The following is a 26,300-nucleotide window of genomic DNA, read 5'->3' on the forward strand; positions in this document are numbered from 1 at the left end:
GGAAGGCCCAGGCTCACTTAGGATTCACAGGACACAAGAGCTGAACTGCCACCAGTAACACCAGGTCAAACAGTGAATTGGGACCACTAAAGCTATGTGTTTTCTAAATTTCTTTCAAAAATTAATGTATTTTCCCTGAGGCTTTGCTATACTCTGTAGAAAGTACTGGACCCAGAGTTTATCTCTCAGGCCAAACAACATCTGGTCAGAGACGGAGTTCCCACTCCACTCCCCATACACCTAGGGCCTTAGTTGTCTTTCTATAGACTGGCCTCATGATAGGGCCCGCTCCCAGAGTGGCTGTGAGGACTCTACGGTCTGAATAGTTCTGCCTCCCCCAAATTTACATGTGGAAATCTTAAACCCCCAAAGGTGATGGTATTACAGATGGGGCCTCTGGGAGGCGATTAGGCATGAAGGTGGAGCCCTCGGGAGTGGGATTAGTGCCCTTACACAAGAGGTCCCACAGAGCTCCCTTGCCCACCCACCATGCGAGGACAGGAGAGAAGGTGCTGGCTGTGATTCAGGAGGAGAGAACCCCTTCAGAATGACACCAGGCTAGCGCCTCGAACTTGGACTTCCAGACTCCACTACTGTGAAAAATGAGTTTCTATTATTTATAAGACCCCAGTCTGTGGTGTTTTGTTATAGCAGCTGGAACAGACTGAAGTCAAGGACCAAATATGAGGTCCCAGGCACAGTTATTGCAGAAAGTGGCAGAAAAAGAAATGTAGTGGAAATCGGTACCTCCATCATAGAAGATGGGCACCTCAAGCACTCTTCTCGGGAGGGAGAAAATGCCAGTCTGTTTTCCTATAAGTTGCAAGGGTTGGTATCTGTGTTACTCACCGACTCAGAGTGAATGAGCTTCACAAGTATTTGAATGCCATGCATGAAGCCCTCAGCTACACGGCCTACCTGCTGTGTCCCTGTGATGGGTGGGTGCTGTTGGGAAGTCCTCACCTTGGGGTGGGGGTTGGATCTGAGAAGGGTACGTCATCCACAGTCAGTTCTATTATTGGCCTGCACGTTCCAGGAACCCAGCCCGGGGCCTGTGATTTTGAGGCTGGAGGGAAGTCAGACAGACCCACCCCTCCACATTCTGTGCACCCCACCCATCCATCACCCACGGCATCACCCCAGTCTCCACCAGCAACCCCACCTCCTCCAGCCACACCTGCTACCCACTAGACCACAAGAAACCTTTGTAGGCCAGCCACACACTGTCAGGCCCATCATCTCCTACGTCCTCCTCAAGGGGGCTGGTTCCTTCCCAGGCCGCCACATGTTACTATCCAGAACACCCTCCTCCTACCTACCTGCCCCGCAGCATATTTCCTGCTCATGGAATGACAACAGTAACCACTGTTAAGGGAACGTACTGTGCCCAGAACTGCTCTGAATCCTCTGCACATCCATTTCGCCCTCACAACAGCCTGCGGGCTATGAGCTTCATCACCCCACCGTCATTTTCCAGATGAAGAAACTGAGGCACAGAGCAGTTAAGGGACTTTCTCACAGCACTTCAACTGAAAGAGTTAGGCCTGGCCCCAAGGGCCTTTGTCTTAACCAGTTCTTCTATAACCCTCAGCATCAGAACTGCTCGCTTTCTATTGCAAAGGTGCCTGGACTTCAGGATTTTTGCCATCTGCCACCTCTATTGTTACTGAGTTAACATTTTGGGTGGAGGGGGCGTACTTTTATGTAAATTTATTTTAAGAATAAGTTATAGGCTCTGAACCTAAGGCTGACCCTGTTCAAAAGAGAAATTAGGCCCGGTGGTGGGACTCAATGGTTGAGTGTCGACCCATGAACCAGGAGGCCACAGTTTGGTCCGATTCCAGGTCAGGGCACATGCCTGGGTTGCAGGCTCAATCCCCAGTAGTGAGCATGCAGGAAGCAGCCGATCAATGACTCTCTCTCATCTTTGAGGTTTCCATCTCTCTCTCCCTCTCCCTTCCTCTCTCTGAAATCAATAAAAACATGTTTAAAAAAGTAAAAAAATGGAAATTAATAAGTGTTAAAAGCCTTCTAACTGCAGTTACATCCAGCCTTTCTTGTAATCAGGATTAAGGGGAACTTGGGAGGGGATGGGACTGGAAGTAGGAGTAGCTTTTCCTTCATAGTTCAGTGTTTGGTCCCATACTCAGGACCATGTCCCCGAGGGTTAAATCTGCTGAGGCATGTCCAAGTCAAATGCCACATCTCAAGTCTTTCTCTCCTACTCTGACACAGCCTCGCTTGTCACTGGCCTCTAGACAACCCTGTAGAATGGAAGTAACCATAAGACATCAGCAAAGCTCTGCCCTCTCCCCTAATCAATGTCTAATTTCCTGCTGGGCCCATGTCCCCTCAGACCCCAGCAACTGGCCTTCAGCCAGAGTCTTGTCTCCAGACAAGTTCTTTCCTTTCCACACCAAAGCCGGGCTTGTATCACTTGAGGGAGCCAGGTACCCATGCACAAAGAGCTCCAGAGGCGCCTGCAGGCTGGAAGCCTGGACAAGAGACACTAGCAGACTCCAGGCTGGAACCCAGCCCAGAAAACAGCTGGTGTCCTGGCAGGACATTCACCCACTACCCGGCAGGCTTGTTTACTTCCCAGGAAAGCCACAGAGGTAATGCTCTTTCCCTGGCAGAATATGAGAGCACATGTAGGTTTTAACTTTATAAATACATGCACTTATCCCTGTGGTTAAGAAAAAAGTGCCACAGGATGTTGTTCAGATCCCTCTCCAGGTTTACATGCCCACACAAGATTTGGTGGGTCTCTACACTGATCCATGCAAGTCCCCTGGGCCACAGCAGCAGTGACAAAACACAGAGCAAGTGGGATCGATACCGTTGTAATTAACTAATTATTAATAACAGGGGGGAAAAAAAGAGAGGGCCAGACATAGGCAAGTTCCCTGCAAAGCACTGGGGGAAGGGTACTGGACAAAGGAAAAATAGAGGAATGGCCAGTAAAGTTGGGGGGACTAGGAAATGTGCTTGCTGTCAATCACACCTGGAGACAGAGATAGTTGGCCAAAATGGGCACGGCCACTGCAAGGGCGTGAAGATTTGGGATACATAACCCCCTAAACAAAAGAGTTTGCTCTCTTGTGCTCCTGGTTCTCTTGGGACCCGTGTGACTCTGGGATTATGGGGCTCCTTTGCTCCTGCTCCCCTGCATTCGCCCACACACAATGGAACGATGGACTGCAACTAGCCTGATGCTGTACTGGACCCGGCTCCAACATGGAAAGGAAACTCTAGACACTGGCTTTGCTTCTACCTTTACTGAAACCTCAGCTACACTTCTACGACTGGACGAAGGGAAATGGGACTTTGGAAATGCAGGGATTTAATTTCATGCAGATAAAAATCACTTATTCTCCTGTGAGAGTCCCAGAAATTTCTTTTTCTCAAATATCATAAGATGCCAACCCCCAGCAGCACACAGTGGGAAGAGGGACCCTCTACTTCATCTGGTATCAAGTTCACAAGGAAAGTTTCAGAGCAGACACAGATGGGGGTGGCTCTATTTCTCAGGCTTTAATGTGAATCCACAGAGTGCCTTCCAAGTTAACACCCGAAGGAAAGTAAGCACGGCCAATTTGCTCTGGCAGACACAGCCACATGGGTGGGAATCCAGAAAGCACAAAAACTCAGTGTGACTGCCTCTGGCCCAGTTTGTTTTCCTGGCCTTCTGGTCGTAGCTTGGAGAAACACAAACTGCTGAAAATGGCTCATGTACAGTCCACTGTTGAGCCAGCAAATGTTTAACAGCCAATTTTCTCAGGGAAGAAAGACTTGATTTTTAGCATTTGCCAATTATTGTAGTGTAAATAGTCCCACCATGGTCGATTTCCAGCTACCAACATGACTTACTGAATGACTGAGCCAAGAGTTGGAGAGAGGAGCCCCTCTAACACCAGACCAAATACCGTGCGCTTTCAGCACCCCCAATACAGCCTGTGACTCCCCACTGAGGCTATCCTTAAAGGTCATTTCAACCAATTTCTTCCTTCATAAAAACAATCTTTGTTAATTAATTCATTTTATTTAATAATGAACTCATTTAATAATAAAAACTTAATTGCCAATAAAAATGAAAGTTGTTGGGGCTACAGATCAAGATGATGAAGTAGGTAAATGCTGTACTTGCCTCCTACCATAACCACATCAAATTACAATGAAACTACAGAACAACCATCACTGAGAACTGCCTGAAGTATAGCTGAACAGAAGTCCTATAACTAAAAATATACAGAAGAAGCCACATAGAGACTGGTAGGAGGGGAGGAGATGTGGAATGGGCTGGTCCCACACCCATATGTGGTTGTTAAAAAATCAGGGATATCTCAGCTATGGAGGTCCCGCTAAAGACTCCCAGCATCACACCAGGCTCCCCAGCCCAGGGTTCCAGAGCTAGAAAGAGAAGTCCCCGTAGCTTCTGGCTCTAAAACCAGCAGAGATTGTGGTTGACTGAGACAGAGGACTTCTGGAGTCCCAGATGTTTCTCTTAAAGGGTCATGCAAGAACTTACTCACTGACAGATGCACTCACTCTGAGCTCCATCACTGGGGCAGCAGCTCAAAAAGCACCAGGGATATCTGGGGAGGACCTAAATTCTCTAGCTTCAGGGAGAGGGCTGAAGGAGCAACTTTCTCCCAGATAGAAGTGTAAGCAGAGGCCATTGTTCCTTTGCTGAGCCTTCCCCCTGCAGGAGCAGGAAGGTGCCATATCTGAGTCTGCCTAACACTGTTTGCCCAGCTCTGGTGATTCCCTGAGACCCTGCCATACCCAACTTGCAGGCAAACCCAAGCTGTTTCCAGTAGCTTTTCCATACAAATGGCCACTCTCGGCTCTCCTGTGGACTTTCATAACATTTTTCAAAGGTTCATAAACCCCAAACGAGCATCATCTGGCTTCGGCATGCCCCGTAGTACCTCTTGCTAAGCAACCCCAAGGGCAGCACTACCTGCAGCAGGCCTCAGTTTGCAACTAGCCTCTCCCAGGCACCTCAAGTCCAACACAAGTGGTGACCATCTGCAGATCACTTTGTAGCTCATACCAAGTGGCCCTGAACAAGGCACAGGCAGCAGCTGACCCTGGCATGCACCTCCCAAGAGGCCCCAGAAACAACATATCAGGTGGTCGGCTTCAGATCACACCAGAGCACCACCCAACCACCTCCACAAATGACACACTCAAAGGGGAGACTTGGCAGGCACAAGAGCCCCAATGAACAAAATCTTGCTCCACAGGGTCAGGCCCTGCACAACAGCTCCTCCACTGTAGTCACAGCCAGTTCTCATAACCAATCAGTCTGAGAGTCAATCCTTCCCACTGATGTACCAAAGCAATCAAGGCTCAACTACAACAGGAGGGCACATAAAACCCACATTCAGGAGAGACACACCTGAAGCTCCCAGCTCAGGTGACCAGGGAGACTGCACCCCTGGCCCCCACAGAATACCACTACATAAAGCCACTCTACCAAGAACAGGAGATGTAGTAGATCTACCTAATAATTAGAAACAGACACAGGGAGGCAGCGAAAATTAGGAGACAAAGAAACATGCCCCCAAATGAAAGAACAATAGAAGTTTCCAGAAAAAGAACTAAACAAAATGGAGACAAGTAATCTACCTGATTCAGAGTTCAAAACAACAGTTATAAAGATTCTCAAGAAACTTAGTGAGAACTTCAACAGTAGAAAAAAAGTAAATAGAAACCATAAAAAAGAATCAGTCAGAAATGAAGACTATAATAACCGAAATGAAGAATACATTAGAGGGAATCAACAGTAGATTAGATGAAGCAGAGGGTCAAAGCAGTGATTTGAAAGACAGGGTAGCAGAAAACACCCTATCAGAACAGGAAAGAAAAAAAAAATCCAAAAAATGAGGATATTTCAAGGGGGTCTGGGACAACATCAAGCATACCAACATTCATAGCATAGGAGTACCACAGGAGAACAGAGAAAGCAAGGAATTGAAAACCTATTTGAAGAAATAATGTTAGAAAACTTTTATCACTTGGCAAAGGAAATAGACATACAAGTCCAAGAAGGGCAGAGAGTCCCAAACAAGATGAACCTAAGGAGGCCCATGCCAAGACACATCATAATAAAAATGGCAAAGGTTAAAGACAAAGAGAATCTTAAAAGTAGCAAGAGAAAAGCAGTCAGTTGCCTATAAGGAAGCTCCCATAAGACTCTCAGCTGATTTCTCAACAGAACTTTGCAGGCCAGAGAGATTAGCACAAAATATTGAGAGATGAAAAGCAAGGACCTACAACCAAAATTACTCTACCCAGCAAAGCTATCAATTAGAATAAAAAAACAGATAAGGATCTTCCCAGTCAAGAAAAAGCTAAAGAAGTTTGTCACCTCCAAACCAGTATTATAAGAAATGTTAAAGGGACTTCTTTAAGAAGCAAAAAGAGCTCAAAAATATAAATAACAGAACAGCAATAACTACATAAGCATCAGCAATTACTTAAATGTAAACAGATTAAGTGCTCCAATCAAAATATATAGGGTAGTTGAATGGATTAAAAAAAAAGACTCTTACATATGCTGTCTATAGAGATTCTCTTCAGATTGAAAGACACACAAACTTAAAGGAATGGAAAAAGATATTTCATGATAATGGAAACAAAAAAATCCCCTGGGGTAGCAATATTTATATCAGACAAAATAGACTTTAAAACAAAGAAGGACCCAGCAATTCCACTTCTGGGTATTTATCTGAAGAAACCCAAAACACTATTTCGAAAAGACATGTACATTCATATGTTCATTGCAGCATTATTTACAATAGCCAAGATATGGAAGCAACCTAAGTGTCCATCATTAGACAAGTTGATAAAGCAGATGTGGTCCATACATACAATGGAATATGACTCAGTCATAAAAAGGAATGAAACCCTTCCATCTGCAACAACATGGATGGACCTAGAGGGTATTGTGCTGAGTGAAATAATTCAGAGAAAGACAAATGCCAGATGACTCACTTATATGTGGAATCTAAAAAACAAAATAAATAAAAACAAACAGATACAGAGAACATTTTGATGGCTGCCAGAGACGAAGGGGTTTGGAGGATGGGTAAAAAGGTGAAGGGATTGAGAAGTCCAAATTGGTAGTTATAAAATAGTCACAGGGATGGAAAGTACAGCATACGGAATACAGTCAATATAGGAATAACTATGTATGATGTCAGATGGACACCAGATTTATCAGGGTGATCACTGGTAAGTTACATAAATGTCTAATCAGTATGCTGCATACCTGAAACTAATATAATTTGTATGTCAACTGTAGTTCAGAGATAAAAAAATAGTTTTTAAAAAAAAAAGAAAGAAAATTGTTCACTTGGAAGGAATGAGAGGAACACAATGCATGCCTCTTTTATTCCACTCCAAGTCACCACCCTTTCTTTTTTTAATTTGTTTTTGAATTACAGTTGACATACAATATTATATTAGTTTTAGGTGTTCAAAACAGTGATTAGACATTTATAAGAAGTCACCTTCTTTTCCAGGCCACAATCCCCCTGACCCTGGGTTTAAGGCACTGAATTCTTTGTAAGCTCAGAAATTGGGCTTCCACAGGCTCCACTCCTGTCTTTTGGGTCAGAGGCAGAAAGCTCTCTCAGATACACTACATGACAGCGCTGTCACCTGGGCCACTGTAGATGGCTGTGCATCTCAGTACATCCAAGGCCCTAGCCCCAGTACTCTGGAGCCCACAGGAGGCCTTGCGCCACCCTTCTGCAGTTCTGCAAAAGTGCCCAGTTTGCACCAGCTGCTAACGTGACAAAGACCTCCTCATGAGAAACATTATACTGGAAAACGATCCATAACTTAGTTGTAAGGTTTAGAAAAATAATGGGTTTTGTAGTGTGAGGATAAAAGACTGTCCTTTTGGAAAATGGCCAATGAATCCGCAACAAGTGTACACCCCTACAGGCCCCCCAGGCGGAGGCACTTAGTTACAAGGTAAAGACTGGATCCTATTAGTTAGAACACAACTTGAACAGCTGTGGTGCACACAGGAGTGATTCAGAGGTTCTGGTCACTTGCATCGGGAGGAGGGATGACCAGGACCCACCCAAACAGCCTGGGATCCGAGCAGATACAGGCCCTGTCCACGCACTGTCACAATCAACCACCCACGCATCAATCAGCTGGAATTAGGTACACACACACACCTTGGACTGGTCCTGCCTGCAGTTGCCATGGTGTTCTCTCAACATCCAGGCCAGCCTCCCAGGGGTGCATCCACCACCTCAGATGCCTCACATCTGGGCTTCTGCATGTGACTTAGGTTGTACCAGGTAGCTGCATGCAGGAGCAGTTCCATGGTAGGCTACAATCGTAATGCCACCCAGTACTACCAGGAGATGCTGGGCTTTTCCTGGAAAGATTCCACTAGCTGAACCAGCAAAAATTGTGGTTTCCTGACCCCTAGACCAAAGCCATAGCAATGTGTTCGGAAGCTCGGCAGTATCTTTTGGTCTCCTGAGTACATTCTGATTGTGCCAGAGATGAGGGCTGGAGTCCTCCCAGAGGCTGCTCCTCCTTGGCTTTTAAGCACCTGGTATAAACGTCCTTTCTGCTTAAAAGAGTGGCAGTGACTTCCCTTTTCTGCAACTAAATCCTGACAAATACGTTCTCTCCATATGAGCAGAGATGCATTTTCAAACAGAAATTCCCCGTTAGGAGATGCTGACTGCAGGACCCAAGCAGGGGTGTGGGTGTTGTGTCATTAGAGACCTCCCCAGGAGACTCAGGCACACCTGGGCTGGAAATCACAGCTTTAGATCCTACCAGACTGACACATCACTTAAGCTCTGGCATGTCTGGAGACCACAGGGAACTTCTGAAGACGTTTGCATCTGCAAGACCCCATACACCCTCTTCTAAATTCCATGCCTACACTGCATAAACTCGGTCAAGGCTTTCCCCCCAAATCCCCTTCCGAGAACCAGCAGGGAGAAAGGGGCTGTGTCAGCCTAGACAGGGAGCATGCGAATCCTCTCATCCGCCAGTAGTCCAGAAACCTCGCTCCGAATTTCTAAGAGGAAGTTTAACTGCATTTGTTGACCGAAAGTTGTCAAGTCTCTCACCCACCCCAACTCCCTGCTGTTACCACAGCAAATAAAATCCAAGACAGCCATAGGGAGGGCCAGGAGAAAGAATGCTGAGGGAGACAGCACCTGTCCTGAGAAGTATGCAGCACCCACCCATTATCCCTTCCTTTGGCACCCACAGCGATGCCCCCTTGCCTCCAAAGCAACCCGAGGTCTGCAATGCCCCCCGAGCATGTGCACGTCCTACTCCTCACTGTCCCACTATAACACCAGGACTCCACAGCCCGACCTCCTCCTTGCACTATCCCTCCAGGCCACCTGCAGGCCCTGGTGCTGGTGAGTCCCCTCCTCCTGAGCTGGTATTAACACTTAATGTGTGTCTGCTTCTCCTGGGGTGGAGGGGGGACAACATCTGGAACACATGGCCCTGCTCAGTGAGAGGGCATATTATCTGTACACAGCAGAGTTCAGTCTCTACATACAGGCCTCTGGGCCTGTCCCCAAGTTAGTGCTGCGGAGCAGGAGCCCCATTCGTACCTTCACCTCCTCCTTCAGACGGGGATGGAAGACCCGGGTCCTCGGCACAGCCAAAGAGCTAGGCAAAGTTGCGTTTAAACCTGATTTCGGACCTTCCCAGCTGGGTGAGCTTGAGAGTCCTGCAGCTCGTTGGGTGTCAGGTCCCGGGCTTTACAGCCAAGGGCCACCATGAATGTGAACGAAGATCATGAGTGTGAACTCCTGCCCAGTCGGCCAGGGGCTGCCCCCAGCCAAAGGGGGGGGGGGGGGGAGGAGGAAAAGGGCTGGGATGCCCTTTTCCCAGCCCAGCTGCGAGGCTTTTCTGCAACCTTCCCCAGATTCATTCCAGTGGCCCTTGACCTGGGCAGTCCTGATGGGGACCAGGCACCAGGCAGGGTAGTGTGACCCCACAGTGAGGCCCACAGCAATCACCCCATTGTCTTGAGCCTCCAGAAGGAGAAGGGAAAACAAACACGAACAGCGAAACACTGTTCTAGAAGCCTTAGCTCCAAGTGCCAGCTGCAGCTGAGCCAGTGCCCTTCCCCCACTCCCATCCCAAAAGCTGGCACAGCCCCGACCAGCACCCCCAGAGCTTGCATTCTACCTTCACCAGACTGTGCACCTTCACCTCCCACAACCCAACCAACCCCCAACGCCTCCTGATGGAAGGGGGTTCACAAAGGCAAGGATCCGGTTCCAAGGGAGGTGTGCTTGCCTAGGTGTGCTCCCCCCAAGTAAGCCTCTACCACTGTGCTCAGAAAGCCCCCATCACAGAGGTTTCCCTGGACATACAGATAGACTCTCTCGGTGTGGGTCATTCTTGCTGCAGTCCCAAGTTGTGGCCACTCTAAAAGATGGAATTCCAGGAGCCTTAGCTCGCCCAAAACAGAGACAAAGAAAAATAAGTGGTCATGTTTAGAAAGGTTCAAAACACTTCCAACTTCAACATCAGGAGCCAAAGTCTTGAGGAAAGTCTTTAAAACCAGCACGATCCAAGTAACACAGGGTTTCTTCAGGATTCTGGGAGTCAGCGCGCAGACCCTTCTTAGGCTAGAAGCTAGGACACCACACAGAAGCCCAGGAGCCACCGGCCTCTCTGTCCTACACAGGGGACCCCAGTGAGCAAACCAACTTTGACCTGCGTGACAGTGGCCACCCACCACATCCATCAACCTCATTATGCCCGTTTATGATCCTCCCTCAACTGCCCAGGGTTTTAACAAAGGATCTGCTCACTAAAGTAATTACTTTGGGGTGAGAAGAGAGGCGCAAGGGTCAGGCACACGACAGGGGGGAAGCCTGCTTGCTGCCGAGACTGTTCTCCGGAATGAAGGCCTCACCCTGAAAGTGCAGCCCTACCCGCCCAGCGCCAGCAGCCACGGGCCACCCTGTTCCCTTCCCACTGTCAAATCTGAAATCCTCTGCTGACCTCCTTCAAGTGCTCCCAACCTACAGCTGAAATGGAGCCTCATCCTCCAGATACTGTTCTGGGCTTTGACCCCCACGTCCTGCTAACACTCAGCCACCTAGTGGAGGAGAAGTGTGTTTCCATTTTGCAGATGTGAAAACTGAGGGTCAGAAAGCTGGAGCGATCTGCTTAAGGTCACACACACACAGCCAGGGGACAGAGCGGGTGGAGCACAGGCCTCCCACCTCCACCCTTGCTGGCTGTGGCACCCTACAGCGTGCTCACCTGCCACTCCCACTCCGCCTCAGTCATCACGCCTCCCCCTCCTCTGCCTCCCCAAACCCAACCCTCCACAGGACTTCCCCAGAGCCCTCTCAACCAGGTGTCCCCGGTGACACTTCCTGCTTCCTACTAATGATGCCCACACGCACCTGCCACTTCTGTGACCTGAACAAGTGACCAAGTTTGAAGACACCCAGGGCCAAGGACTCAAACAGGCCTCTGGGTGTGTGCACAGGCGATGCCCAGCCGAAGAGCTGCCCCGCACTGCCCACCGCGCCTGAGGCCGTGACGCCAGGAATTCAGGCTGTGCCTGGACCCACTTTATCTCCAGCATCCAGGTGGTTCGCTCCTCCACCCCCACCACAGAGTCTTACTCTTTCGGCTAAAGAATCACACATAAATCAGGTTGGGCCAGTAATAGGAAAGAACAGTGGAGCCGGTTTGTCTGTTAGAGCCGCGCTCCCTAATCTCTAGTGCGCACAGGGGTCCCGGGGATCTGCCCCAGTTGTCTCAGTGGGGCCCGGGCTTTATCTGTATCGGCTCTCAGCTTGGCCAGTGAGAGAGAGGCCGATGCAGAGGCTGGAAAGGCCCTGATGGACTGTGACTGCGGAGGGTGTTGGCAAAAGCAGGTGAGGACCAGCAGGGTAGTGCCCACTAGAAGCTGCAGCACATTAACAAACATCACTTTGCTGTACCCAAAAGTCAACCCCAGTAGTTTTATCATGTTTGGTGAATTTTACCATCTTTGGTGAGAATCCCAAGTTGGAGAAACAAACAGGAAACTAGGGGTGCACAGTAGCCCCCCAGTCACCCCAGTGGCAGGGAGGAACTGCTGTTCTCCGGCCCCTGGGTCTGGAGCTGCTTCTCTGAACATTTCCCCTCCTACATTCCCTCACTCCCATGTCCCAGCCACAAGCCCCTCCTCTCTGTTCCCAGGGAGCCTGCTCTCAATAAGGCCCCTCAGGGTTCAGAACAGGCCTGGGAAGTTCTCTCCCCATCCTCTAACTGCTGCTGCTTCATATTAATAGGACCTCAGTTTAAATGTCACCTCCTCGGACACACCTAGCCACACAGCGATGTGTCTGGGGATTGTTTGATACAGGGGCACGCAATGAAACTTGTTGAATGATTGCACAAGAAAAGCTGTAAGGCACCCACCAGGAGCATAATCTTGCTCATGACTCCTCGATGGGGAGTGCGGATGGTGACCAAGGACCCACAACTTAGGCTTACAGTGGGTCTGAGGTTGTAGTGTAAAGGGAATTCAGGCTTTAGCAAAGGGAGGTTTACCCCTGGGAGAGAAGACCCAGTTCCCTGTAGAGATGGGCCAAAGAGAACCCAAGCAAAGCCATCCCCGCAGGAGGTGGCACTTTCAGGAGGCCAGTTACTGTACCTAGACAGTGGGTTTATCCAAACCCCTCAGCACACACACATTATTCAGAAGGGTGCTTGGAACTTAGAATATGTGAAGAATTTAAGGAATCAAAGAATATAAAAGCCAGGTCTTTAAAAGACTTGATTTTGGTTTTGGTCCCACTCTTGTGAGTGCACTAAGAGTAAGAGGCCAGGTGGGTTGATTTTAATTACGCCAGCGTGTAGTTTATTCAGGTTGCATTCATGCGTACTTTTCCTGGGATGAGAGAACATTCCCAATGCTCCTTGATACTTAGAAAACCAGGATACCCGCCCAGGACCAGACACACACTCACAGGACTGTGCCAACAGCCCCCCCATGCCTTGAACATTCCTCATAGTTGCTTCCAAAGAACCAGTTCCTTCTATGGAATCTGAAGACAATAAGGACTGCCAAGTGAACAAGAAAGCCAGGCCTCCTCCACACTGGGCAGTCCTGCTCCTGGAAAACAGTCCAGCAGAGGTGTCTGGTACCAGCATCTACAGCAGAGATCCAGTGGCCCAGGAGACCCAGTGGGGCACTGAGATGCCTGCCGTCAGGGGACACACGGTACCTGTAGGTGATCCTCACTTCAGTTCCGGGTTCGTCTCGCTCCCAAATCAAAGCAACACTCTCCGGGGACTTCTGAACATGCTGATCCAAGCAGTTGACTGCACAAAAAGAGGTTAACAAACATTAAACTTGTTTTTTTTAGAGTCCAACTCGGGGGAGGGACTGGTTTGCTGGGACTTGCACTACTCTCTGACGAGGTAGACCCTTCCCTCATCAAAGGTGAGGTTTCTACTTCCTTGCAAGTAGGGTGATTGTCAGAGATATGATCTCACAGGTATAGGGTGATCACCTGTGAACAATCTGAAGCAGGCACTTCACACCAGTAGTCCTAATCTCAGCCACACACTGGTGTTGTCTGGGCCATCCCCAGCGACCCTGACCCAATTGACCCTGTGGTTTTCAAGGCTCCCTGGCTGGTGCTAATGTGCAGCCGGGGCTGGGCACCACAGTTCATGCAAATAGGCTGTTCCTGATTCAATACAAGGTTCATGCAAGGAGCTCTCATGTGTGATAGAGACACAGTCCAGGTCAAAGAGCTACATTCCTTCTCAGGCGTCCAGTCAGCACCCTAAAACCAGCCTCTCCTCCAAGGAGTATTGCAATGATGGGGAAATACAATCCTGGTTTTCCGGAAGGCTCTGCTCCCCTCCCCCTCTATTGCCCAAACTCAGGTCACATGACTGCCCAGAAAAAAGGAAGGTCAGTTCTGCTGGTTGACAGTAAATGTGAAGATTAGTAGAATCATGCTCATTTGCCAACATCCTGTTCTAGGGGAGCTTAGCTGTGGCTGTTAACACCAGCCTTCAAAGCCAGGCTTTCATTGCTCACCTCTCCGACAGTAGGGGAAATGTCCCCTCACGGTTGCCTGGCCCTGATTGATGGAACGAGAAGCAGTAACCTGAAGCAGGTCACGACAAAGAGTGCCCAGCAACTTGAAGCTGAGGACAGATACTGAGAAGGGGTTGGAGGAGAAGCAGGGTGAGTTAAAGCTGTGCACTGAGCAGGAGTCCAGCAGCAGGGCGTTGCTTCCATAAGTACATGAGCGTTTTTTGGACCCTGGCTGCTCCAGGCATCACTGGGGCACAGGTGCAAACCCTTAACCCCACCCCAGATCAGCTCTGAGAAGACTCCAGGTGACAGGTGTGCACTCTTATCTGAGAAACTGCCCCAACACACCTTCTCCCACCCTGAGTTGGACCTTCTGAGTCACCCTGGAAAGTGGCCAGCTCAGGTACAGCTTAGGAAACAGTCTACACGCAGTCTAGTGACCTGCCCAAGGCATATCCAGGAAGCAATAGGAAGGGCGTCAAAGCACAACACCACACCTGGGGCTCATCTACCTACATGGCCTGCTCCCATAGCAGCCAAGGTGCCAACACATGACTGCCCAACTTCAAACTTAGACCCTCAGTGCCACAGAGCCAAGCAAGGCATCCTGTGCCTGGTTTACGCCAAGCAGGAGAGCAGAGGCGCAGAAGGTAGAGGGGAGACTTGCCCCATGATGGACTGCACCCAGGATACTGGATAGCCAGCAAGATCAACCCTGTGTCCATCTCTTCCCAGGGCTGACAAATAGCAGGAATTCAGGCAGGTCAGCACTGAGCCCCAGTACAGTGTCCCTAGGCACCTTCCTTGCATATGGGAGGTGCAAGTGGCCGCCAAGGCCCTGAGTGATTGACCTCTCCCTACTGGCAGTGCCGATTCTGGTGAGCACCTTCCTGCCTCAGAATTTTTACATGATTTCTTCCTGTCTGGGGCACACTGTCCCACTCTCCCCACTGCTGTCCTCACCTGTTGCCCACCCTCCTGCAGGTCTCGACCCACACATTCTCACTCTGTGAGCACTTCACATCCCTTGGACCTCTAACTCACCTGAGCCGTTTGCACTTGCTGTCCCTCTATGGGCAGGGGGCAGATGTCCTGTTCATATTTGTATACATGCAGCGTAACCCAGAGCAGAGAGCAGAGAAGCACCACAGCTCTGGATGGTGGACAGACCACTCAAGTCCTTAAGCTAAAGGACAGTAATGGAGTCTAAATGGCACCAGGATGGCCCCATGCCCAGGGAGAGGACAGACCTCTTCCTGTCTTCATGACTTTGTTCCTCAAGAAGTTCTCTTTGGGGACTAAATCAGCACTTCTGAATCCCCTGGAACCCCACAAAGGGCTTCTTACCACACACATTATGAGCCCCACAACTACCAGAAGTCTGAGTGAGTAGGTCTGGGTGGGCCTGGGCATTTCACCTCCAACAGATCCCAGGGATGCCGTTGCTGCTGGTTCAAGACCATGCTCCCATAGACAGACGTGGGTGTACATCTACACACATTCTACTCTGTATGTATATTCCAGATTCCAGGGGCTTTCTTTTCCCTTTGGGGAGAGGAGTGATCAAAAACACCACCAGGGAGGTGAAAGATGGCTGCAGAGTAGGTGAAGGATGCATGCACTTGCTGCCAGCCACAGACGAGATTTACAGCTAAACTGCAGAGCAATCAACTTGAAAAACCAATTGAAGTGTAGCCGATCTGAAATATTATGTCTAAGTAGCACTGAAGAAGCCATGTAGAAACTGGTAAGGGGAGTGAAGATGCAGAAAGGGAAAGTCCACCTTGGAGAGGCTGACAGGCTGGAGAAGTATTGCAGCTGCGAAGCTCCCTCCCCCTGGGAATGTGGGATCTCAATCCCACACAGGGATCTCCAACCCAGAGCAACAGAAACGGGAAGAAGAGCCTGTGTAGCACTAGGCAGAGGGATTCAGGGGGATTCTGTCTACCTGGGCGACTCGGACTGCACCTATTGTTAGCAGCCCAGGCAGAGAAGTCTGCTCCAGACTGACTGCTGGAGAGGCTGCGCAGCGGTGTTTGGGTCCAGCAGAGGGGTCTGTGGGCTGCACCCTGCAGAGACTTTGAGTGACACTTTACTTTCTGGAAAGGCATTGGGCACAGCCCCAGTCAGTGACTAATCTGTGTGGCTTGGGGAAAAAGGAACAGTGTCTCCCACAGTGAGCACACAGTCAGAGCCCCTCACCCACCTGAGGAGCCACCCGGTCAGCCCCAGCCTGCTGGGCTGGTGGAAGAGTGAAGCAACACAGGTTTGGGATTTTTGGCTCACACTGCAGGGTTCGGAGCCTGAGCAGAGCTGGAAATTTCTGCCCCACTTTTCTGAGAGCAGATGTGCAGAGAGATCGGAGTCCCGCACCAGGCTGATTTTCTGGCCCCTCCTGCTTGGTTTGGTGGCACAGAGGAGCTAGGATTTTTAGACTGTCTCCTGGGGAGGCTTCTGTCAGGGAGACAAACAGGCAAGTGGTGAGCTCTGTGACTGCATCATGGGGAGGCAGAGTTTAGCTGCACAGACCCAGGAAGAGGCAGTGCCCGTTCCCCCACCCCTCCTGCAGGCTGCAGACACCACCCCCAATAGGAGACTATTTGGTTCAGCCCTGTGAAGTCCTGGATGTCCATACTGGGTACAGTTCTGTGGGGGATGGGAGAGCAGCTCAGAACAGGTCATTCAAAGTGTGAGACCCTCAGGAACCGGAGGAAAAGCTTAGCCCCCGCCTGCAGGCTGGGCCCCTGACATTCTCATCAGGAGACTCTAGAGGCTAAACCTGGTACTGCAGAGGAGACTGCAGACTGTACCCAACCTGAACCTGTAGTGAGACTCCTTAGGGGGAACTAGAGTTGAGGACTCTGGCAGAGACTGAGGAGTTTAGCTTTGAAGCAGAGGCTAATTTCCCCTCATTGAGTGCCTCACTCCGTAAGCCCCAAGCAGAGGGCCCACTAGCCTGAGCTAGGCTACAGACTCTCTATGGAAGGCACTGGAGGAAGACCAGGCAACCTCAGAGGGAAGGAAGAATAACTGACAAGTGGAGGTGGACCTCAGAGAGCCTCAGTCTGACCAAGGATGGCTCCCAAGTCTAAGCTGGAAGAAGCCGAACTATTTACACAGGTTGGCCCCTCCCACTCTCACACAGGTCCGGTCAATGAATACACAGTGAACAGAGTGGTAGATACAGACAGGTAGCCCAAGGCCAGTTACACACAACATCTGACAGCACCTGCATCTGAAACCTACCCAGGAGTACCCAGAACCAACACAACCAGTGGTGGGCTTCAAACCACACCAGACCTCGACCCAATTAGACACCCAGAGGGGGATCCCAGCAGTCTCCAGATCTTGCTGGGAACAATCCCACCTTAAGGGGCAGCCCCTGAACAGCATCTCATACACAGTGATCAAGGTTTACCTCGACAGATACCCAGCCTGAGGGTTAATGATTGTGCCACTGAGCCCATCAAGACACCTCAAGACGACCTGCACAGCAGTTTGCATGAGCCTCATATTCAGCCAGCTTGAAGGTCAATCCCACCCATGAATGGGTCAACATCAATAAAGATCCAATTACAACAGGAGGGCCCAAATAGCCTACACCAGAGACATTCCTAGAGCACCCAGCTAAGGAGATCAAGGAGACTGCACCACTTACAAGTTCTTTTGTGAAGCCAACATTATCCTAATACCCAAACCAGACAAAGACACCACAAAGAAAGAAAATTATAGGCCAATATCCCTGATGAACATAGACGCTAAAATCCTCAACAAAATATTAGAAATAGGATTCGGCAATACATTAAAAAGATCATATACCTTAAGTGAGATTTATTCCAGGGATACAAGGCTAATACAATATTGGCAAATCAATAAATGTGATACATTGTATAAACAAAATGAAGGATAAAAGTCACATGATCATATCAATAGATGCAGAAAAAGCATTTGACAAAACCCAGCACCCATTCATGATAAAACTCTCACTAAAGTGGGAATAGAGGGATTATACCTTAATGTAATAAAGGCCATATATGACAGACCTACAGCCAACATCATACTTAATAGGCAAAAATTAAAGAGCTTTCCTCAAGATCAGAAACAAGACAGGGGTGTCCGCTTTCACCACTCTTATTCAACATAGTACTAGAAGTCCTAGCCACAGCAATCAGACAAGAAGAAAAAATAAAAGGCATCCAAATTTGAAAGGAGGAAGTAAAATTTTCATCTTTCACAGATAACATGATATTGTACAAAAAGAATTCTAAAAAACTCCATGAAGAAAACTACTACATTTAATAAATGAATTCAGCAAAGTAGCAGGATACAAAATTAGCATCCATAAATTGAGGTCATTTTTATACACCAATAATGAACTCTAAAAAAGAAAAACTAAAAGACGATCCCATATAACTAGTAATAAACTTAACCAAAGAGGTAAACAACCCACCTATACTCGGAAAACTATAGGACACTGAAAAAAGAAACAGCCCAGCCGGGCATGGCTCAGCGGTTGAGCGTCGACCTAGGATACAGGCGATCAGGGTTCGATTCCCGGTCAGGGCACATGCCTGGGTTGTGGGCTTGATCAATGACTCTCTCATCATTGATGTTTCTGTCTCTCTCTCTCCTTTCCTCTCTCTGAAATCAATAAAGATATATTAAAAAAAAAAGAAACAGAGGGAAATAGAAACAAGTGGATGCATATACCACGTTCATGGATTGGAAGAATTAACATCATTAAAATGTCCATTCTACCCAAAGCTATCTATAGATTCAATGCAATTCCTATTAATATACCAACAGCATATTTCACAGATCTAGAACACGTACTCCAAAAATTTATATGGAAGCAAACAAAAAAGACCCCAAATAGCCTTAGCAATCTTGCGAAAGAAGAACTAAGTTGGAGAGATCACAACACCAGATATCAAACTATACTACAAGGCCACTGTCATCAATACAGCCTGGTACTGGCACAAGAACAGGCATATAGATTAATGGAGTAGAACAGAGATCCCAGAAATTGAGCCATGCCATTTTGGTCAATTAACATTTGGCAAAGGCGGCAAGAGCATACAATAGAGTAACAACAGTCTATTCAATAAATGGTGTTGGGAAGACTGGACAGGTATATACAAAAAAATGAAACTAGACCACCAACTTACAACATACACAAGAATAATCTCAAAAGAGATAAAAGACTTAAATGTAAGCTATACTTCCTAGAAGAAAACATAGGCAGTAAAATCTCAGACAACTCAAGTAGCAAAATTTTTACCATTACATCTCCTAGGGCAAGAGAAACAAAGGAAAAAATAAACAACTGGGACTATATCAAACTAAAAAGCCTCTGCACAGCAAAAGAAACCATCCTCAAAATGAAAAGGGGAACCATTGCATGGAACATATTCACCAATAATACATCTGATAAGGGGTTAATTTCCAAAATGTATAAAGAACACATACAACTTAACAGAAGGAAGACAAGAAATCCAATTAAAAAATGGGCAAAGGACTTGAATAGACACTTCTCCAAAGAGGACACACAGATGGACAAGAGACATATGAAATAATGCTCAAGGTCACTAATCATCAGGGAGATGCAAATTAAAACTACAATGAGGTGCCACCTCACACCTGTCAGAATGGCTCCCATCAACAAATCAACAAACAAGTGCCAGCCGAGATGTGGGGAAATAGGAACCCGAGTACACTGCTGGTGGGAATGCAGACTGGTGCAGCTACTGTGGAAAACAGTATGGAGGTTCCTCAAAAATTAAAAGTGGAATTACTGCCATTTGACCCAGTAATCTCACACCAGGGAATATATCCTAAGAATCTTGAAATACCAATCAGAAAGAATATATGCACCTCTATGTTCATAGCAGCATTATTTACAATAGCTAAGATCTGGAAACAACCCACGTGCCCATCAGTAAATGAGTGGATAAAAAAGCTATGGTACATATACACAATGGAATACTATGCAGCTGTAAAAAAGAAGGATCTTTCTCTTACCCTTTGCAATAGCATAAATGGACCTGGAGATTACTATGCTAAGCAAAATAAGCCAGTCAGAGAATGACAAAGACGACATGACCTCGCTTATATGTGGAATCCAATGAACAAAATAAACCGATGAACAAAACAGATCCAGAGGCACGGATGCATGGATCAGACTGACAGATCTCAGAGGGGAGGGTGGTGGGGGATATGGGAAAAGATCAACCAAAGAACATGTACGCATATATGCATAGCCCCTGGACACAGACAGTAGTGTGATGAAGGCCTGGGGTGGGGCAGGGGTTGGGTGGATGGGGGCAAACTGGGGGGAAATGGTGGACATCTATAAAACTGTCAATTCAAAAAGTAATAAATTCAAAACACAAACAAGCAAACAAACAAAAACAACTTGCCAGCTCTGTAAGGCATCTGGCCATGCCCTCACTGAATGGCAGCCTACATCAGGAGTCAAACCCACCCTCCATAGTCCACCCCGTCCAAACACTCATTGAGCTGAGAGGACACACCTTTTATTTAATCTAAATCTCACTTTCCTAATCCAAAATGGGGATAACAATTCTTAACTCTGGGAGTGGCAGTAGGAATTAGATGCCATTGGAGAGTTTCCTGTCACAGGATCAGATTGTGTGGCAGTATTCCCAAGGGAAATGCAGTTTCACAGCTGCCATGGTTTCCTCTCATATGCCAATGGGCACCCAGAGAAAGCACAATGCGGGATCTGAGTGACGGTGGCCCTAAACCACAATGTATATGTTGGCATTTAACACATATGTATGGTTCTTGCTATTACTTCAAATGCAGAGAGAAAAGGAAAGAAGGAAGGGAGAGCAAGGATAAAGGGAAGAAATTCTCCACATTTAAAAAAAGTCTCCACCCACAGAACTGAGCAGTGGGCCAAGAAAACTCCATTTACAAGCATTTACAAGAAGAGTTGGGCAAGATCCTAACGCAATTTAAGGCTCAGCTCAAACCCCACCTCCTAGCTCAAGCCTTTTCAAAATTTCCCAGCACAGTGTTCTTTCTCTCTTCATCACTCAGTAGCCAACACCATTTAACACTTAGTTATTCTGCCCATTCTGGAACACAATTCTGGCTCTGCTAAACTCTCCTCAGTCTAGTTCACAAGGTCTCTAAGATTCACATATCATGGGGGTGGGTTGGGGGCTGACATCATAATTCTTCCCTTAGCAACTGTAAATGCCTTGAGAAAGTTACCCTAGAGTGGATTTGCTCATTTACTGGTTTGTGATGCATCTCTTCATTAGAATGCAGACTCTGTGGCATTGGGGCATTTTCTGCACTGTTCATCCCTATATGTGAGCTGGAGCCTTTATTTCCACATCTGTACAATGGGACCACCAACCACTTCACACTGGTGTCATAGCAATGAGATGCGAAGAGGCTCCATCATGTTCACCTCAAGGCAGGTCTAACACAGAGCCTGGCACAACTCTGCAAATAGTTAAGCAAATGCCTGATGATGGTTCATAGGTTTGGGTGGTGGTGGTGGTGTTTTTTTAAAAAAAAAAAAAAAGACTATGAGAGGTTATCATTTCCATTATAAAGATGGCACACTACTTATGTAGGAATTTTCAAGAACTCCTGTTACTTGTTTAAATACATCCTTCCCCTCCCCAACTTTAAGTAAACCCACACACAAATTCTATTTTAATCAAAAGAAACAAGGGAGTTAATATTCATAAAAGAATTCACAATGGGTTTTCCTTAAATAGAAAATCTCCCTGGCACAATTTAAGATATTACATCAGTCACAAAAATTCCATTAGCCAACTTTCCAGACGCATCTGCTCTTTAAAGTAAGTCAGGCCTCTGATAACTACAGAGAATTCAGTCTCTTCCTTCCTCCCAAGACCTGGAATTACATTTTCATTTAGAGTTCCTTGAAAGTTACTTCAACTGCTGAGAAATAAGTGAAGCACAGGACTGTACTGTCTTGCCATTGTCAGTATATCTGCTTTCAAAATTATTGGAGGCATGCAGAAAGAAGAGAAAGGTACAGCAAAATGGTTCCCATTGCTGCAACTAATGTCCCAAAAAGCATCCAAAAATCTGTGTTCAATGCTTGGTTAAAAATAGTTTCTCTATACCCTTGCTTGAAAGTATGAATACACACTTTTTTAAAAAATCAGACTCAGAATTTGGTATTTAGAAAATAGAGTATAGTTGTGTGTTTTGAAAGCAACACGTCATTACCACCTCCCCCCTCCAGTTCTGCATTGCAACTTCCTGCCATTTTGAGTTTATACACCACATCTGTTGAGCCATACCAAGGACAGAGCCAAATTTCAAAAACTGGAAAGAATCTTTTTTAGATCTTTCCTTCCCAAAGAACCTCTGTAAAGCAGTTTTATGTAAAAGAAGCAAGACACTGAAAGGGGTGGTGACTCTGCCTCCCCTGCCCAAGGGGCCTTCTGATACCAATGACTCACCTGGTGACCTGGCTACTAACCCAGAGTTCCAGGATGGACTTTGAGCCTTGTTGATCTCCTGCATACCTTCCTGACCCGTTTCCTGCCTATCTCAGACTGGTCAGACACAAGCCCATGTGGTCCTGTTCAGAGAAAACACTGTACTCAGCAGCACTGCTGATGGTCAGGCTCAAAGTCACAGCCTCCTACCCACCCTCACCTCCCTACTCCTACAGGATCCTTAATCAATAACAAAGGCCAGTTATTGGATGTAAGTAACATGCTAACGACTGTGCAGAGAGCTTTATAAGTGTTTTCTCATTTAATGCTAACAACAGCTCTAGGTATCCTCAGGCCATCCACTTCCAGTCAGAAGAAACCTAGCAGCTTCTGCTATAGTGTCTGTGACCTCTGGTCCACGTTCCCTGGACCCTGTGTAGGTGGTTTGGGACACAGTTCCAGCTGAGCCAGCCTGAGCTGTCCCAGTGAACACCCCAGACTTGTGACAACAACCCCAGACACAGATCAAGGGGGAGCAGAAGCAAGTCATGCCCATGGGGTCATGTCCAACATCTTGACCCACAGAATTGTGAGTACTACAACTCTTGGGAGTGGTTTGATATGCAACTATAGCAAGTAGAACAGAATTCATACTGTCCTTATTGTACAGACAAGGAAAGCCATGTAAAGAACAGTAAGGGAAAAGCAAGGATTTAGACCCAGGTGGAATTCTCAAAATATACCCAGAACCGCTAAGCTGTACTGCACCACCCATCTGCCATTTCTGTTTGTTTACAAGAGTCATCTCCAGGACACTGATCTCAGTTCTGCCCATTTAGAAGTTTCTTTGTCTGCCCTAGTTTGGGCCATATATGTCTGTGGTTCTCAGCCTTGTGATTCCTCAGGAGCACCTGGAGAGCTTGTAAACACAGAAGGCAGAGCCCCACCCACCCTCAGGGTTTCTGATCCTGGGGTCTAGGATGGGACTTGAAAACTTTCATTTCTAATAAAACTCCCAGGTGATTCTGATGCTGCTGGTCTGGGGACCACAGTTAGAAAACTACTGGTACAGATTTTCCTAAAGGAGTAATGGGAGTTTCCAAAGTGATACTCCTTTGGAAGAGGCCATCATCACACTATCACACAGACAGATCAGTCCAAAATTTGCCCACCATTCCACAACTTTCTAGGGTGTTCCCAGGGCAGCTATGGTCTTTTCTCACACCATCACCTCTGTGATTTACAGATACTAGCAAAGCGCAGGGATATTCCTGAGAGATGAGAGGGTAGACATACACATTCAAGGTGAGAATGCTGCTGAAAAACTGTTTTTCCACAAGGCAGTTTCTGAAGCTCAATTTCTGGCAAAATAAGTGAAGGGAAAAAAGGCAGTTCTGCTAGCAACCACATGTTGAACTTGACCGAGTGAGCCTCAAGAGGCCCTGCCTGCCCGCCCCATGAGGTTCATCCCCAGTGACTTGTCTGGGAGTGAGAGGACACAAGTGTGCACGAGCCAACTCTAACCATCCCCAGTGGCCTCAGGCCTCTACGGTCGCAGTCAGCTTGCACAGGAGCTGCACGTTACATTTTCTGCTCTCTCCTTCTGTAAGTTGCTCTCCTCCCTTCAAGGGCACATGCCACCAACTCTGCAAACCTAAGGGTTTGTTTTACCTTTTTATACCCACTAGTTCAAGGTCACTTGCTGCTGACTCAATTTTAAAGAAAACACTGACCTAGTAAGTGATTTATTTTGATTAAACCATCAAAGTAGTATACAATATGAAAAAAGAACAAACTGCTCCAAAGTTTTTCCCTAAGTTTCTTTGTTTGAAAAATGACTGCAAGACACTACCTATAATTGTACCGCTACTTCTAAATATAGTAAATTAAAATTGCTACTTAGAGTAAATGGTGGAGTTGTGCAAGACACCATATCCGTACCTCAAATTTCAGGTCTTGGCCAAGGCCTGACGCGGCCATTAAGATTTGCCGGACCTCCCCTGAAACATCCCCTAGACCCCACTTCCACCTAACTGGGCACCCCTTCCTCCCTAGCCATGCAGCCCCCACGGGCACCCCACCTGGCTGTGAGTCCCCTCCTCCCCAGGCTACCCACACCCCAGCCTACCCTGTCTGGATGGCCACTGCCTCCAGTTCCTGCTGCCTCAGGGCACAGCGTACTCATCCCACCAAACAAATCACAAATCTTAACCAAACTGAAACCGTAGGAGACTCAATCTCAGCATATACCAAAGGACTGAGTGGCTGGTGGTTCTGGTTTCTGGAACCTCATGCAGAACCAGGTCTAAAACAAGCCGTGGGTCTTTTTTGGGGGGGTGAAACTGAGGTGGGAGGCCCCGCCGTCTTCTCTCCCCTTCCACAAGCGCTGCCAGGGAACGAGGAGATCGGTGATTCCAGCAGCCAGCCTTGGGTTTTCTCCTCCGGGCTACACTCCACAGCTCGGTTTGTTTACAAGGGCAACATTTCTCTCCAGGCCAGTCGCTGGGCAGGCAGTTGGTAGTAACAGCAGCACGATGTTTTTTGGGACAGGAATGGGGGCTTCCCGACTCCTGGGCCCCGGGCACCCACCACCCCAGCGTGTCCCAGGTGTCGTCCGTCCGTCGCTCCCCGTGGTTAAACTTGAGAGCCAGCCATTGGAGGAGGCAGCTGGGGTAAGGCCAGCAGCTGGGCGACCCTGGCTGACACCCAACCGGATCTCCCCGGGTGCGGGCTGGAGCGGGGTAAGCGGGGTCAGGACGCGGGGGTGCAGCGGACCGGGAGGCTGGGGCCTCTGAGTCGGGAGGTGACAGCACACCCGCCAGCGACCTGTCCCTGACTGGGTTCTGAGAGTGGCCTCTGGACCGATGAGCTGGGAACGCCCAGGGCCCCCGCAGCCCACTCACCAGACACGTTTAGCTGGCCTCCCAGGAACCAGCAGATCTTGCCGCTGCGTAAGTCACAGTCCCAGACGGTATGGTAGGGGGTGTCCCACACCAGCGTGTCCTGCGCCAGCGGCCCCCAGAAGGCGGCGGGCTGCTGGGCCGCCAGCAGTCTCTGCGCGGGGTACGAGGCGGGCTGCGCGGCGGCGGCGAGCGCGCTGCCCCGGGGCAGAGAGGCCGCCCCGCGCCGCGCGCTCCCTCCGCCGAGCCGCCGCCCCGGCGCCCCCGCGCGCGCCTGCAGAAGGCTCCGGAGCCGCCCGACGCCGCTGCCCACGCTGCGTGCGGCCATCTCCCCGACGCCCCGAGGCCTCGGTACCTGCAGCAGGATCTGAAGCCCCGGGTTGGGGAAGCGGGGGGAGGAAGCTTCGCTCGCTCCGAGGGCCCCGCCCCGTCTCCGCCCCTCTGTCACCACCCACTCCTCAGGCGGGTCCCTGGCCTGAAGCTGCCTTCGGGAGCCCGCCGGGTCCCCACCTCCTCTCTCCCCGCCCTAGAGAAGGAGACCGCAAAGGAGGAGGAGACGCAGCCTGGGTGGGGGCGCTGGGAAACCGCGCCGAGCGGAGTCCTGGCCCCGGCGAGGCTGCGGGGCGCCCCCCTGGCCTGCGCTCATCTGCGCGCTCGCGCTGGCGCGGGGCTTCGGGCTGTTTTGGTTTCAGTTCATGTGTCTTCAAGTTCGGACGGCAGCGCTGCGCAATAAACAGCAGAGACACGTGCGTCCATGACGCGGGCTGGGCCCAGCCTGGGCCTCCCGGATCCAGGGCAGCAGCCCTCATAGAACAGACGCGACAAATGCAAGGAAGTGCACAGGTGGGTGTGAGAACCAAA

The 26,300-nt window shown here is 48.7% G+C and overlaps 1 protein-coding gene across 1 annotated transcript in view; it reads right to left on the reverse strand.

The window, feature by feature from the left end:
- Positions 1 to 25,868, reverse strand: part of ACSS1 (acyl-CoA synthetase short chain family member 1) — a 49,902-nt gene extending 24,034 nt beyond the window's left edge. Inside the window, exons 1-2 of the mRNA XM_081148619.1 lie at positions 25,443 to 25,868; positions 13,257 to 13,353 (exon numbers count right to left, since the gene is read on the reverse strand). Of these exons, the coding sequence (XP_081004745.1) occupies positions 13,257 to 13,353; positions 25,443 to 25,767 (422 nt within the window). The 5' untranslated portion in view covers positions 25,768 to 25,868. The remainder of the gene's footprint in view (positions 1 to 13,256; positions 13,354 to 25,442) is intronic.
- Between the last annotated feature and the right edge of the window lie 432 nt (positions 25,869 to 26,300).

The sequence above is a fragment of the Miniopterus schreibersii genome (assembly GCF_964146895.1).
Source record: "Miniopterus schreibersii genome assembly, chromosome: 10".
Classification (NCBI taxonomy): domain Eukaryota; kingdom Metazoa; phylum Chordata; class Mammalia; order Chiroptera; family Miniopteridae; genus Miniopterus; species Miniopterus schreibersii.